The sequence below is a fragment of the Erithacus rubecula genome (assembly GCF_903797595.1).
Source record: "Erithacus rubecula genome assembly, chromosome: 12".
In the NCBI taxonomy this organism is placed as follows: Eukaryota; Metazoa; Chordata; class Aves; order Passeriformes; family Muscicapidae; genus Erithacus; species Erithacus rubecula.
This window is the reverse complement of record NC_136664.1, coordinates 19,181,205-19,196,327: the sequence shown is the minus strand read 5'-3', so window position 1 is coordinate 19,196,327 and position 15,123 is coordinate 19,181,205. Positions and strand designations below refer to the sequence as shown.

General features: G+C 41.4%; 1 protein-coding gene across 3 annotated transcripts; it reads right to left on the bottom strand.

The window, feature by feature from the left end:
- Positions 1-4,136: 4,136 nt before the first annotated feature.
- CA7 (carbonic anhydrase 7) lies at positions 4,137-14,291 on the bottom strand. Of its 3 annotated transcripts, XM_079316499.1 has the most exons (8): positions 14,164-14,291; positions 13,941-14,008; positions 11,689-11,886; positions 8,867-8,985; positions 7,633-7,728; positions 7,333-7,395; positions 6,188-6,343; positions 4,137-5,905 (listed from the first exon to the last, which is right to left on the bottom strand). In XM_079316499.1, exons 3-8 carry the CDS (start codon positions 11,720-11,722, stop codon positions 5,783-5,785), a joined length of 591 nt encoding a protein of 196 aa, XP_079172625.1. In that variant the 5' UTR covers positions 11,723-11,886; positions 13,941-14,008; positions 14,164-14,291; the 3' UTR covers positions 4,137-5,782. The 3 variants fall into 3 exon arrangements, with proteins under 3 accessions (XP_079172625.1, XP_079172623.1, XP_079172624.1); XM_079316497.1 differs by lacking the exons at positions 13,941-14,008; positions 14,164-14,291 and adding an exon at positions 14,069-14,138; XM_079316498.1 differs by lacking the exons at positions 13,941-14,008; positions 14,164-14,291 and adding an exon at positions 14,069-14,131 and having other exon boundaries at positions 5,835-5,933.
- Between the last annotated feature and the right edge of the window lie 832 nt (positions 14,292-15,123).

The window sequence follows — 15,123 nt, the reverse complement described above, 5'->3', positions numbered from 1 at the left end:
GCGATATATAATTGAAGGAAAAATAGTAGAGATACTACTCTCTGATATGATCTGAGCAAAGGAATGGTATCACTCGAGCTTGAGGTGTTTTGCCTTTAGGAATATCTAATAGAAATGGCAAATTTCTGTAGCAACGGGGCTTGGTTGCCATAGTGCTCTATGTTCTCAATTTGCATTGAAAAAACTAGAACTCAAGTTTATTTGAATAAAACTAAGATTTGGTTTTGACTTTGTTAATTATATGTGAGCAAAGTTTAGTCCTGTGCCAGAAGAAAATCCTTACCTATAAAAAAACTAGTCTAATTCCAGGTATTGTATTAAGGTACAACTATAGGTTAAAATATAGCAGATCCTATATTTAGATTTTTTTTAAAGGAACAATCTTATCTACTGACTTGTACAGTGAGCAGCTCTGGTTTTCTGTGGAAGTACATTCTTGAACTCATTTCTGTGTTCTTGTTCAAGCCAGACTGCATAACTTGGGGTTTCCTTCTTTCCCATGGAACACTATTTTTCCCCCTGCTTGTTCGTTTGGACAACTGACTGTGGCTACTTTGGTGGAATTTGAACATCTTCTGCCCCTCTTCTGCACTGCCTTCACAGCAGGTGCTAGCATGGATTACTTTCCATGACCTCATTCATATTCAAGAAAAGTCTGGGACTCTTGATGCTTTGTAAACATTTCTTGTTATGGGGATGCACAAAGATCTGAAACACCAAAAAAGCCAGATATCCCTAAGAAAACAAGTTTAAAATTGGACTAATATTTCTAATAAATAGCTAATCCTTCTGTCAAAAAGCTGACTGGCAGCAAAATTTTGAGTCCAGAGAATAGTAGTAAACTACTACTAAAAGTTGTTTCCTAGTTTTCAGAAGTTTTTCTGCAATAAAGAGACACAGCCTAGTGATAGAGATTAGAAAACAGCAATAGATCCAAACCCTTTGGAAACTTGTGAACATGCAAAGGATTGGTGGGTCCTTTGAATGAACTGTGTCTCTGGCCCATCTCAGTGAACACAGACAGTTTTGTGCTTTTTGCACAAAGAGCTCCAGTCTAATAACCAGCTTTTGGAGAGGAAACAGTACCAGCCCACAAAACACCTTCCTGCTGAGCACCTTTAAGCATGTCCCCCATTTGCTGGCTCTGTCTGGCCCTGTGAATAATGACAGACATTTCATCTGCTGTATATGACATTTTGGATTTTCACAAGAGGCAAATGGGCACAGCAGATGCAGAAATCTCTTACCATGAACAAACAAAACCCACAAAAAAATGGAGAAATGAAGGAGGCTCTAGGTCTGTTAGAGCAACTGCATTTTCCAGCTTGGTTGCAGCTGTTTCCAGTCTGATTTTCCTAAGTAATCTAAACCAAACACTCAAGTGCTAGGAAGGAAGGCAACCTGCAAGAAACATTGATGAACAGAGATAAACACCATGAACAGTTGTAGGAAAGGTGCCATCCCAACTCTCCTCTTGCAGCAGAGGCTCAGCAGTGTTTGGAGTTGCAGGGGTTAATCTGAAGACCCAGTTTAAATCACTGTAATTGCACTGGTGCAAAGGTCTTTCCAGTTGCTGTAATGGGATCTGAATGCCACATGGATCATTTTTATTGGATGTTGCTTAAAAATTGGTTTCAGTTAAACAAACAAATGTTGATTAAGGATCTGTGCTGCTGTAAAAGTAAATTTACATTTCTTGGGGTCAGTTTTCAAGACCAGGAAATCTTGTGTCTTGGGAAGAAGTGCTTATGTGTAAAAAAGTGATTATATTCCTTTTCCCTCTCTCCTCCTTCCACCTTCTCCTCCTCCAACAGACAAACAGGGAGAGCTGGCTCCTAAATTGCTGTATTTAATATTCCACTGTGTTGATATGAAATTAAATGATTTGCATTACTATGTTGCTGTTCACAACCTGGAGTAAGGTGCTGAAATTTGACTAAATTTCAAATGCAGTGCAGGTAGCAGCATTAATGGAACATCAGGGGAGTGGAAGTTTCCTGCCTTACATCTGTGCAAATTGGAAATAGTTCTGTGCAAGTCAGTCAGGTTCCATCCTCTGCTGTGCTTTCCTCAGGGTAAGTGAGAAAAAGTGTGAGACCCCTGCAGTGCTTGGATGCTCAGTGCTGTTAGTAAATGCTCTCTTCTGCATGCAGAGGAATTCAGAGAGGAAAGCAGCTACACTGAGGTATAAGATAACACCCCATTTTCTTCAGGCTTATCTCTGTTTTTTTCCTGAAATGCTCCCTTTTCTATCTTCCTGACCTTTGAACTTTGCCAAAAGCACCATCTGGTGTTGAGGTCCCTTGCAAACTTGTCCCCAGTTCTTGTATTTGGATTAAGTTACCCTCATCGTGAAACATATCATTATAAATCTGCTACATCATAGCAGATTTGTAATGGAAACACCTAAAAACCTTTCTACTTGCAAGAGGTTGGGGAAAAACCCCAAAGTTGAACTGTAACTGCAGCTATTAAAATTTAAAGGCTGAAGTTAAGAGAGTGTGCAGTTCACCAAGCAGAGGATTTTTGCTCAGCAGTGAACTGAGGACAAAAAAATTGTAACTGGTTTATCGAGTTTCTTTTATCAGACTGATTTTTATCTGAGGAAGGAGTTTCAATGACTACATATACAGAGCCAGCAAAAGGTTTTCAATGACAACCACTCGTATCTTTACAAATTATTATTGTCAGAGCTAAATTCTCTCATCTGTTGTATTTTGACTGAATAAGCCTTAACAATTGTTTGATGCATTGTGACAAGGGAAGGAGAGCCACTAGATGGCATTTTTAATCCAGATTTACTGTGCATGTTCAGCTTGCACAGTTCAGCTGTCCTAAATGTGAGGCCTCTGTTCTCTCACTCAGGATGGCTGCAATCCCAGAAGAAGATAAATGAATTTTTGCTGGAATAATTACAGCCAACTCCCATTTTTTCCTTCAACACAACAATTTGGTAAAAGATAGGGATAGCTCATGCTTTAGAATTGTTCAATGTCAAAATAAATGAAGTGCATTAGAGAGGTGTTTAGGTGTTTATCCAATACAATAATTGTGGGGTTTTTATTGGATGATCACAACAAAGAATATAAAAGTCTTCCTTTTATATTTTACTTCCCCATGGTAAAAAATAGATCATGTTCTTCCATCCAACAACTGAAAAAAAAAAAAAAAAAAAGCAACCTAAACAACCAAAAAACCCTGTAAGCAAAATCAAATTTATTTCTGCAGGAAGGTACAATTCAGTTTCTGCCTGGAACTGAACACCTTGGGGCAATGCAGCTTTTAAAGCTCTTTGCAATGGCTGAGCTTTTACAATAACCATCGTAAGCTAAACATTTTCCTCCTGCTGTTCATGAATAAACTACCCTCAAACAAAATTAAGTACCATGTGCAAGGTCACAGCACAGACACGTTCTGGACATAAATAAACTTTTTTTTAGATTGAGGAGTTGGAGCTGGGGAAAACTGGACAAAATTTCTATGCACAAGCCCTCTTTACCTCCTGTGAGAGAGCAGAAAATGAGAGGAAAATACTGAAAATGCTCATCTTGACTACTCTGTGAACACCTGTACTAATATTATTAATATTAATATTAATGGGATAGCTCGATTATGGTAAATAATACTGTTTGTATTTTAATCAGAAAAGTATTTTAAATTTGCCCCTAATACTTTTAAAATTTATTTTGGCTATCAAAGTGTAAGGTTTTTTTTACATAGTAGAATGCATCTCTTCATGTAAATTTTAATAGGGACATAAGGTACATGATAATTTAACTCTGGGCAGGAAGTCATTCAAGGTATACAGTATGTTAAGCTGAAACAGAAACTATTAATCCCAGAAGATGGTAAGAACTGAGATATAGACTAAAAAGAGGTTTCAGAAATAATTTATAGAATTTAAAAACATGCCCACAAACTTGGGAGAGATAACTTTTATCTGTACTTAGATCATTCCACAGTAGCTTAGGCAAAGTTTCTGTAGAGCTGAAGATAAACAATCAAAGCATTCCTTGATCCCAAAGAGATGCATCCATTGAAAACATCAGTGTCTGTTAATGAAATCCAAGAAAAAGAATGCTGTTAAGTAGGGAGAGTCAGGTCTTTTCAAAATAAAGGATGAAGACATGCACAAGTGATTTTAAAGTCTCATTTATTTCATTTGTTAAAGAAATGAAGATATATTAAATAGAGTTTCTACAATACCAGTTTGCATTACTAGCAAAGTAATACATAATACATTCAAAGTAATGTCATAATACATTCATAATAGCTAAAACCATTGCATTGTATAAGGATTTCCCATTGCCTTTAGCATCTGCTGGATAAGAATCTCACATCTAAAACAATGCTGAATTAGCCCTCATAACAGCCCTGTGAGGTAGAGGTCAGTGTTACCCTCTTTCTGCATAAGAGGAAATTGAGAAACAAAGTTTTAGGTCAGTGTACCAGAAAAAAACCCGGGGATTTGAGGAGCAGAATTCCAGTCTTTCACTCCTTGTACTGTGCTCCACATCTCATGTCTTTCTTCCCTGGAGAAAAGGGAGCAGCCACAGCAGCTGCTGTTCTCCCTTCTCCCCACTTCCCTTGGCCTTGTACATCTTGATTTCTTCATCTCAGCTGCTGGAAAGTGATCAACACCAGCAATCTCTACCTGAGCTACACAGACAGAACAGCCGTGTCAGGCCAGAACTCAAGGAGCTGGGAATTGACAGAGAACATCACAGTATTGAGTATCAGAGTCAGAATTTTGTCACTAAGCTGCAGAACCAACACGTGGCTGTTCTAAAGCAACTTTAACAGAGGTAAAAGGACTCAGGAGCACTGAAGCCTGTGTGTGCAGGGAGCATCCCTGGGGCGGGGGGGGGGGGGTGTCTGTGCAGCAATGCACACTCAGGGCAGACAAGTTCTACCCATGCTAGGTCCCTAAAGGAAACCAAATACCTGCTCTCTGTAGGGCAGACACTGAAGGAGGTCATATTGCAGAACATAGCACTGAGCTGAGGTAGAATCTGAGCAATTGAGGACCACAAAACACACCTGGATCACTGCAGAGGAACTCTTCAACCAAACTGACCCTGGCCAGGGCCCTGTGATCCTGCATTCTGCATGGGCTGAAAGGACAAATACCTAAATGACATTGCAGTAAACTGCTCTGCTTTTCAACACAGCATTACATTGTTATTTCTCATTGTAACATAGCATCTTAGAACAGTAGATTTAAAATATATATTTAATTTTCATACCAGGGCTTACTTGAGGCAAGTAAAAAACCTTTTTCTAGTGCTACTCATACACTCTGCTTTCACTGTATTGCAGTCTGATGACACAATCTTTAAATCAGAGCTCAGCAAATGGTAACAACAGATCAGTAAGGAAAATTTAAGTCCATTTTGTCCAAAATTCTTGATTACTATTTCCTCATGTATTAAATGAGACAAGTAGAAGTCGTGGCCATCAGCACTAGTAGATCACAAAACAATTTTCCATTTTATATCAAGTTGGATTTTAATGTAATTTTAATTTTATAGAGCTTGGATAACAACCTTGTTCAATCAGCTATCCCTTATATTAAATAGTGCTGGTTAAAAAGATGCCATTTCTCCACAGAATGAGCACTTCAGATAAAATAGAAAGCCAGAAGATTGTCTCCCTCCAAGCAGAGGGTTCACAGAAATGCCTGTCTTGTGTGTTCCATAGGTGGTCTGCAGACCAGAGTTTCTGTTTAGAGTATCTCACACGTGGAAGCTCTTGGATATCTCAGGACCATGATCAGTTTTCTTCAGGCCTTGAAGGAAGCTCGAACAATTCTCCCCTTGAGAGGCTGAGGGGGACGGAAGTTATCGGCCATTTGGATCCTCTGGTCCTCCTCACCCGTGAAGAGCAGCATGCGGAATTTCTCCAGCTGGAAGTTCAGGGGAAACAATTCACTGCTTAAGAGGGCAATCAACAGTAATGGTTTTGAAAAAGAGACCAAAAGGAAATATTCCGTGTATTTAATCAGTTAATGGAACAGGTTCAAGCAAAGCTCCTAGAGAGTATTAACAGAAAATGACGGAAGCCCCGAGGATTGGACAAGCTGAATATTCACAGACTTTCAACTTGGCCTCATTTCAAATCAAAACAGTTTTTGCCTGCTTATCCAGCATTGAATGATACAGGAACTGAGAGAGTATCAGAAATTTACCTGTTTCACAGAGATTCTTATGGGTTCTTTCAGCACTATCCATGTCACACTCTCATTAAGGGGTGGAGTTGTCAGAGAACCAAGGTATGTCCAATAATCTAGACTCGAGGGCAGGAGGCATTTAGGGTTGAAGCCTCTAAACTGAGCTTTTGTTCCCTGGGGAAATAAAATAGACTTGAAATTTATCCTTTTACTTTGAAGTGCAGGTAAAATAACTTTATTGAAAGAGAAGAAAATGTTAAAGTAACATTAAAATAGGGAAAAGGAGAATTCTGTAAAGGTTGGCTGCCTTGTAACTGCTAGCCAAAAGCAGATGGCAAGTGTCATGCCTAATGCTGGCTTACTGGACTTTGAGGTCTTGCACCATGGTCTCTACCAAAATTCACCTCTTTTCACAACAGGCCCAAAAATAATGCAGGCAGTGTGTTCTGTATATAGTGTTCAGTGTGATTATAGATAATATAATCAGAATTCCTTGTCTCATTACATTCTCATCTGTTTTAGTAGGCAAAATTTAATTCTGTAGTCATTGTCTGCTATGGTAAACGATGACTTAAAAAAATAAATCAAACCTTCAAGTCTAAAATTAGAGGAAGGTGGATTGAGGAAGATACATCAACCAAAAGACTGGTAGAAATGGAAGGAGGTGCTGCTTGAAGTAGTGATTGCCTTAAGTACCACAGTCTACAGCAACACACTTCACCCTGTAGGAGCATCCAAAAGGGTCTCAGACACTCAGAAAACACCTCAGGAACAACCTCTGGACCTCAGTGAGGTCATCCCTGATAAACCTCTGCAGCAAAGACAAACAGACAGCTTCCACTTGATCCTTTCCCACTGAGCCTTGGCTGGCACATTTTGCTGAGTCTAAAAGCCAAGTCTCAAAGGTCAGGGAGCTGTTGATTTTAGATTTTTTGGGAAAGGCAGAACCTCTGCATGACCAGTGGGGTCAGCACAGCCTAGTGAGGTACCTGAGATTAGGAAAATAATATGAACGTTGGAGAGGAAAAGGAAACTACAGCTGCAGTTATGTTGTAGTTATGGGAGGAGGGTGGGTGATTTTTCATTTTTGTCTCAAAGATGTACATGAGTGTGATTTTTAAAGGATATCCCAGAAGCAAATTTAAAAAGAGCTTAGAACTTACTTTAAATTTTACCATGTACAAAGCATCAGTAAGTCTGTTCATACTGGCATGTTCTTTTCCAATCTAAAAGAATGGAATATACAGGTTAATTAAGGACTACAACTGTGCTTTAATTAGGTGTTGTTTTCTTACCAAACCTGAACATTCCTACCAAAGTTTATCAGCAATTTGCAATGCATTAATGCCTCCAGTAAGTCATCTGTTTTCCTTAAGCACTTCTTAAATATGTGGCATAGTCCTCAAACACTTTACAGCATAATGCTCTTTATCATGTAAACATGCTATTTTTGCAATTCTTACCTCCAAGAAAACACCAACTACTGCCAAGCCATCTGGAGCTGCTGCTGCCTCTCCAAATGTTGCATATTTTCTGGCATTCCAATGTACTAAGTGAAGCTTTAACAAAAAAATAACAAATAAGAATTAAATTACTGATAGAAGTTATAAACGTGGTTTCTCATTGACGCTAACAATTGTTCTTAACAGAACAGCTTTGTGTCAAAGGCATTGCTGAAAACATGAAGTTCAGTCTTTTGGACAGGTCCATGGGTGTGGGCAGGAACCAGGCAAGTTTTCTGTAACAGCCCACACAGGGGTGGCATGGCCAGGCTCTGGGAGTGGGAGGATACAGGGGTGGCTTCTGTGAGAAACTGCCAGAAGCTTCCCCAGCTCGTGATCACAAGGAAGGGACCAGGCTGGAGCAGCTCCTGGAGCTCTGACTGCACCCATGGACAGGGACCAGGAGCAGCTCCTGGAGCTCTGACTGCACCCATGGACAGGGACCAGGAGCAGCTCCTGGAGCTCTGACTGCACCCATGGACAGGGACCAGGCTGGAGCAGCTCCTGGAGCTCTGACTGCACCCATGGACAGGGACCAGGAGCAGCTCCTGGAGCTCTGACTGCACCCATGGACAGGGACCAGGAGCAGCTCCTGGAGCACTGACTGCACCCATGGACAGGGACCAGGCTGGAGCAGCTCCTGGAGCACTGACTGCACCCATGGACAGGGACCAGGCTGGAGCAGCTCCTGGAACTCACTGTCTCCTGTGGGAGGGATCCCACACTGGAGCACAGGAGGAGTGTGAGGAGCCCTTCCCCTGAGGAGGAAGGAGCAGCAGACACAACCTGGGATGAGCTGAGCACAGCCCCCATTCCCCATCTCCCTGCACCACTGGAGAGAGGTGGGCAAAGCTGGGAGTAAACTTAAACTCAGGAAGAAACAAGGGGCAAGGAAAAGGTGTTTAAAGATGTAGTTTTTATTTGCCATTATCCTGCTCTGATTTGGTTGTTAATAGATTTTTTTGTTTGCTTGATTTACTGTGTGAGTAGCTGGTGAGGGAGCTCTCCCTGCCCTTATCCTGACTCACAAGCTTTTCCTTGTATTCCCTCTCCCCATCCAGCTGAGGAGGGCAGGATGTCTGACCTATCCACGGTGAGCAGGAATCAGAATCCTAATCCTGCCCCCTCTGCAGACAAAGTCATATGACAGCATCATTTGCATGAAATAATCCTATCTGTGCCAACACGCCCTTACCTCACAGGGAAAAGGTTTTCCATCAATGGTGTGCTCTGAGCCCTGGCTGTGGGTGGTCCCCCAGTGGAAGTGGAACTGCTTTAGCCGGAATGGATTCTGAAAGGGCCCCCCACTGATTGCTGGGCAGAAGAACAAAAAGACAAACAAACAAACAAAAAAATTTAAAAGGAGAAGAAAGCTTAAGCATTCTGGCCTTTTAGCTTCCTGCTAGTAAAACTAACCACTGCTGGCACAAAGCCAGCAGACTTTCCCAGCTGCCAGCATGAAAAAGATGCATTATCCAGGCATTTAAGAGGAGTGGATTTATTGATGGAGAGCACCAAAATTCATTTGAAAATGTAAATTAAAAACACTCTGTGACTACCTGTACAAAATCTGTAGCTTTCTTGACAGAGTATATCTGACACATGAAGATGTGGTAACCACATTTATGGTTATGCCTTTCCTGTTAAACACAAATATAGGTAGAACAAATTGAGCAGCACTTGGGGCTGCTGTGGGTGAGAGCTGGATCTGCCCCAGCCCCAAAATTCCAGTGTGGGCAGCAGGGCAGGGGGGATTCTGCCCCTCTGCCCCTCAGGTGAGACCCTGAGCACCTGCAGAGCTGCCCCAGCCCTGGGCCAGCCCAGCCAGGAGCTGGAGCTGCTGCAGAGAGCCCAGAGGAGTCACAGGATGAGCAGAGGATGGAGCAGCTCTGCTGGAGGAAAGGCTGACACAGCCGGCATTGCTCACCTGGAGAGGAGAAGGCTCCAAGGAAACCTTATACCCTGAACATCAGGTAGACAATTCAGCTAAGTATTTCCTTTTTGCAGTATCTTTACTTCCAGTGGAGGTTATCTATATTCCATTTCCTTTAAATACCTGATCCCATAAAAGAGGAAATATAATAGCTGGTACTTCACACAACACCACTCGACCTCAAATCACCTTCTCAAGGTAAGGAAATGCCACAAAGACACTTCATACATCATTTAGAAATAACACCAATGGACAGGCAAATGTTTAAGATGCCACCTATAGAAGATACTTTATCAACAGCACCAGTAATCCCTGTAATTTTATATGCCCTCAAATCTAATACACTTTGTCCAACAGACAAAGCCTGATCCAAGTGTCACATTAAGAAAATTAAAACTACATGTAATGTCTGTAAAGCTTGTATCCTCAGTGCAGTTTATAACATTTTATTTAAAGAGTGAAAGCTGGGGCTTGCACAGTGCATGCTTCCAGCTGGCCTTTATGCAGGAAACAGGCCTTGGCAAAGCAAAAGTTTTAGTATTAATTAAGGATATAAATACTCCTAGTACATTTTTCTAAAGTTAGAAAAATAATGCATCACCTGCCCAAAATATTTTAAGAAATTTAGCTCTTATGGATTACTGCCAAAATTCTGTTGTGTCATTTATGCAGAACTTTGAGTCACTAGATCCATTTCAACACAACTAAAAGCAGTTTAAACCATGTTTTCTACTCCTAGCAGTCATATTCTTTGAAAAGGTGTTATTGAAACAAGACATTCTTAATGTAGAAAGGGTCTCATTCCTGGCAAGTGCTCTGAGTGTATATCTCTAAATGCAGAGTAATAGATGTTCTTAAACTTCTAATGCTGAATAAAGTTCACTGTTACACAGACACAATTCAACTGAAAATTGCATTAAAGTAGTTACCAAGCTAAGATAATACTTCCAGAGAGATTTTACAAATTCTATTTATAGAGTGACATTCTGAACAGATCTGTGCAGGAAAAATGGAAAATGCTCACCCAGTCTTCTTTGCAAATTCAGTAAAGATGCTTGAAAACCTGACCATCCCATTGGGCAAGTTCTTAAATTAATTCCAGAAGAGAAATTTTAAAATAGAATGTCTGGCATATTAACCTGTAGCCCTTATTTCAAAGATTTACCAGGACAGTCAAGCCACTTCACAGAAAAAGTAATTTGGTTTCAATATCAAGGTATCCTATTTAGCTTGCATCAATCAGCACACCCAAAAGGAAGATGAAATCAGCTGATAGGTTTAAAAATTGTTCTGGTTATTTTTGTTTTGTTCTTTTAATGCACTCTTCCCATTTATCAGCTGCTTCATTATCTCCATTTGAATGCAATTCTCCTACCTCCAAATGTAAAAGCACAGTCTACCATGGAAACAGACCTAACAGAAGAAATAATCAATCACTTAAAGAATTTGCATTCTCTGCCAAGAGCTGAGACAAGAATAAGGTACAACTGCAGACAGTCCAACATCCAAAGTCAGCTGCTATCAACTCAGAATTCAGAATGAGCAGAAGATTTTCTAATTTCTGAAGGAACCACAGAGGTACAAGTCGGGGAGGGAAGAAGAAAATGCAAGGTTACAGTGACCAGTGCAGGTACAACTTGGTGCAGTGATTATGATTATGATGAGTGTGCTGCATGACCCAGCTCTGCTTATCCTCTTCCCTTCCCTGTGGGTGGGAGCTGGGCACTGAGCCAGAGCTGGCACGTACATGAATTGGCATCTTCGGCTGGGGTGCTCACGACCCAGGACACTGAGGAGTTTACATCCCTGCTTTGGGTGCTGGAGAGATGCCCAGAATACTTCAATTCTCATCTAAAAGAAAAGGACTGCAATCAAACTTCTCATTTTTCTGATGCAAGGGCTTTTCCTAACGAAGGAACCCTTATTGATCTGTGATCCTGCATTGCTAGAGAGGCTCAAAGTGAAGACAAAACAGAAATGGCTCCAGTCACATGCCAGAATTATAGATCATAGAAGTTACACCGTACAGATTGTGCTTAATTATTTCCCTGGTGTTCTGAGTTGGCTGGCTGTGCTAGTCTCACCTGTCCTGTCATCAGAGTCCTCCAACTCCACCATGACAGAGTGGCCAGTGTTGGAGATGCTGAGGGAGGTGCAGGACTCGTAGGAGATGAGCAGGGGCTGCAGGCTGGGGTCATAGACCGCACGAGCAGAGTCGATGTCGATGGGGGACTGGCGGTTCCCCTGGGCAATGGGGTAAGCCTTGTGCCACTCTGAAGGGCCTTCAACAGCCAACAAAGAAAAGCAGCATTATTTCCTTCCCACCACACACAGAATGGTCATTATGGGTTTTTCAGGAGGCTTGAAATAAAGCTTGCTCAGCAAGAGCGACTCCAGTGTTTGGAATGTGAGAAATTCATTTAAATTCTAGGCTGGTGTGTTTTTATTAGCACAAGCAGGCTGCAACAAGATGGGGATTCAAATATCTTATCCAAATCACACAGAGGAGATCATGGCACACCAACAGACTGCTGTACCCCCAGTCACTTGTGCCACTCTCTCTGCAGAGGCTGCAGTTACCTTGCTAAGGTGGGTACAGGGGTAAACACTTGCATGCACACACTCCCCAAAGAAACAGCATTTAATTCTCTCTGGGAATGAGAGTGTAAAAGCTCCAGCAATTCAAATTAGATGCAGATGACTCAATCCCTTAGCTACTGACTATGCAGTTATTTTTAAAATAATTTTATGACTGCAGTAAATCTTTGAGACAGCTCCATTCTTCACTCATGCCCCTTATGGTATCTTTCTAACCTGAGTGAAGGATACAGGATGATAATTAACACTTTGGGACTTCCTGACCTCAATAGAGAGGGGGGAGAAAGCCCAATTTAATAGCAGAACTCTGCTACCAGACCTGGAAGATTCTTAAGCCATTTGAAATAACAAAAGCTTATCCATATCAAAGAACTCCTTTTTCTTATGGCTCATTTTCTACTTTGCTATGGTAGGGAAAGCAGCAATTAAATTCCTCTGCTGCTTCTGTGCATGAAGTATAACAGTTAGCAATTGTACTTTGGGGTTCTCAAGAAGCACATTTTTAATTGTAGAATTCTACTTTCACAAAGGGAAGCTTTTTTTAAAATCAAGCACAGGTACTTAGCCTCCTTGAGTTTACATAACACAACAGTGATCTATTACAGTGTTACTTGGCTTTGACACTTTCTGCAAAGCTAAGCTGATAAAATAATATCTTTTCTCAGCCTGCCTGCAAAGCAGATTTAGGAATTAAATGCTCTTACACAAGCTAAAGCAATATCACTTGGCTCTCACAAGCTTCATAGGAGTATACATGGCTCTATTACTCCTAGCTACAAGCACAAATAAATAATATTACCTACTAGCACTAACCTAAGTTTGGTATTCATACTTGCTTTCAGACTCACAGAAAGTGAAGGAATTGCTGTTAAGAAAGAGATTGGCACCTGAAGGTTATGCAAAAGACTCTTGTTGGACACTCAGCAGCTAAAACAATTTCTGCAAGGAGAGAGACTCCTGGAAGTTATGCAATTGTCTCATTGGCCAGCATCAGCCACTCACCCATCCTCTGTAAAGGACACAGGCACAACACAACACTACTGTGGCAATCCTTCAGGAGCTCCACATCCCCCTGACACACAGCACTACTGTGGCAATCCTTCAGGAGCTCCACATCCCCCTGACACACAGCACTACTGTGGCAATCCTTCAGGAGCTCCACATCCCCCTGACACACAGCACTACTGTGGCAGTCCTTCAGGAGCTCCACATCCCCCTGACACACAGCACTACTGTGGTAATCCTTCAGGAGCTCCACATCCCCCCCTCACGCTCTGACACGCATCCTTGGAGGTGGGAAGCAAAGGAGGAGGACTAAATTAAAAACTGTCAAATCCGAAAGCATAAGTTGTTCTGTAAGAGATCTGATACTGATCTGTACAATTTCTTGATGTACTAGAAATACATAACATATAGCTTATTCACTTTTATGAAAGCCTAGATATCACATTTCAGCAACTGCACAGAATCAGGAGATCTATTACTGCTCTATTAAATCTTCTTTACCTAACAGAATTGCTTTTGGAGAGACACACAGGTAATTGTTTTTTTATAAAAGCATTTTGGAAAGGGACCCATGTATAATATCTGCAATCTGAAAAAAACCCCAAAACATTCAAACTGCTCCCCTCAGTTTAGGAATGTTGATTGCAACACTGAAAGGCAGCAGATGTAAACTTGTGCATCTTTTAGTGCCACTTTCTGGGTGCTATTGATTATCAATAAAGTAATTAATTACCTGCTGTATATACTTGATTCTTGCAGACATCAAAATGCAGGCAGCTCTGCAGGGCTCAGGCAACAGCTCTAGAAAGAAAACGAGTGGGGGAAGACAGAGAGATGCAGCACGGAAATGCCATAACCTACCGTCAGCCTGCCCATATCCCCATCTGTGGTGGCCAGTCATTTTGGGAGCTGCCCCTGCTTGGCTCCAGCTCCCTGAGCAGGGCACTGCTGCCTACCTGCCTTTATAGCAGCTCCCGTGGGATAGGGTCAGCCCCTTAAAGATACAGAGCAGCCAAAGCAATTCCTGCAGGACAGGGAAAGCGTCCGTGTTCTGCTGCTCTGCTCCTGCTCCTGCCCCTGCTCCCCCTATTTGCTGAGGCAGCACAGGTGAAGGAAAATGCAAAATTCAGATAACTGAAGTCTCACGATTTAGAGAGAAAGATAAATTGTGGATCAAAATCAGGAAAAAATATCAGTGTTTTCTCATTCTCTGCCCCAAGGAAGCAAAAGCAGTAAGGTGCTCTGAGCATCAGGACAGTCGTGTGCAGGTAGGACCTGCCCTTCTCACATGTGTGTTCTGCAGGAAGAAACATCACTGCCTCTCTTCTGAAACCCTCCTGCCAGCTGCAGAAAGAAATGGTGTTTTCACCAGATTTGTAATTAATCATAGTCAATGCTTGGATGAGATGGAGAACATTCTTACCTTGGGACAAAACTTCTTTTGCTGCTTCTAAACAAGGTACAAATCACGCAAGGTAAAAATGAATTTACAATCTGATTTTAATTTTGCAACTTTAAAGAAACTTTTCAAATGGACAAAATCAAAAGTGGTTATATTAGGGACAGAACATAGCAGACTCCAGAGAAAGGAGTTGATCTGTGAAGCCTCAGTTATCTGGAATGACCCAGTAGTTGCCTGTACCCTGCTAAAGCCATGGAGAGGCTACAATGAGACACCCAATCTGCAGCTGTAAAATGTATTGAGACATCTTTGGGACAAGGAAAAGGCTTCTTCATTGTGATTTTGTTAGATCTGAGGAAATGCTCTCTGTCGAGGCTAAATTTTATGAATATTGATTTTCACAAAGACAATAGCACACAAGATAGGGATTCTTCTATTATGCAATCAAGAATATGGAAGGAAAAAATCAATAAGAGCATTTTATGCAACTTTTATGTTGTGGTACTGCCTTGTA

What these genes read in the sequence shown, in the direction of transcription:
- CA7 (XM_079316497.1), bottom strand. Translation starts at nt 14,108, where the DNA reads ATGACTGGCCACCACAGATGGGGATATGGGCAGGCTGACG. An exon ending in TAGTTGGTGTTTTCTTGGAG is followed by an intron (nt 7,396 to 7,632) that starts GTAAGAATTGCA and finishes CCATTCTTTTAG; the next exon opens with ATTGGAAAAGAACATGCCAG. An exon ending in TGTACATGGTAAAATTTAAA is followed by an intron (nt 6,344 to 7,332) that starts GTAAGTTCTAAG and finishes TTATTTCCCCAG; the next exon opens with GGAACAAAAGCTCAGTTTAG.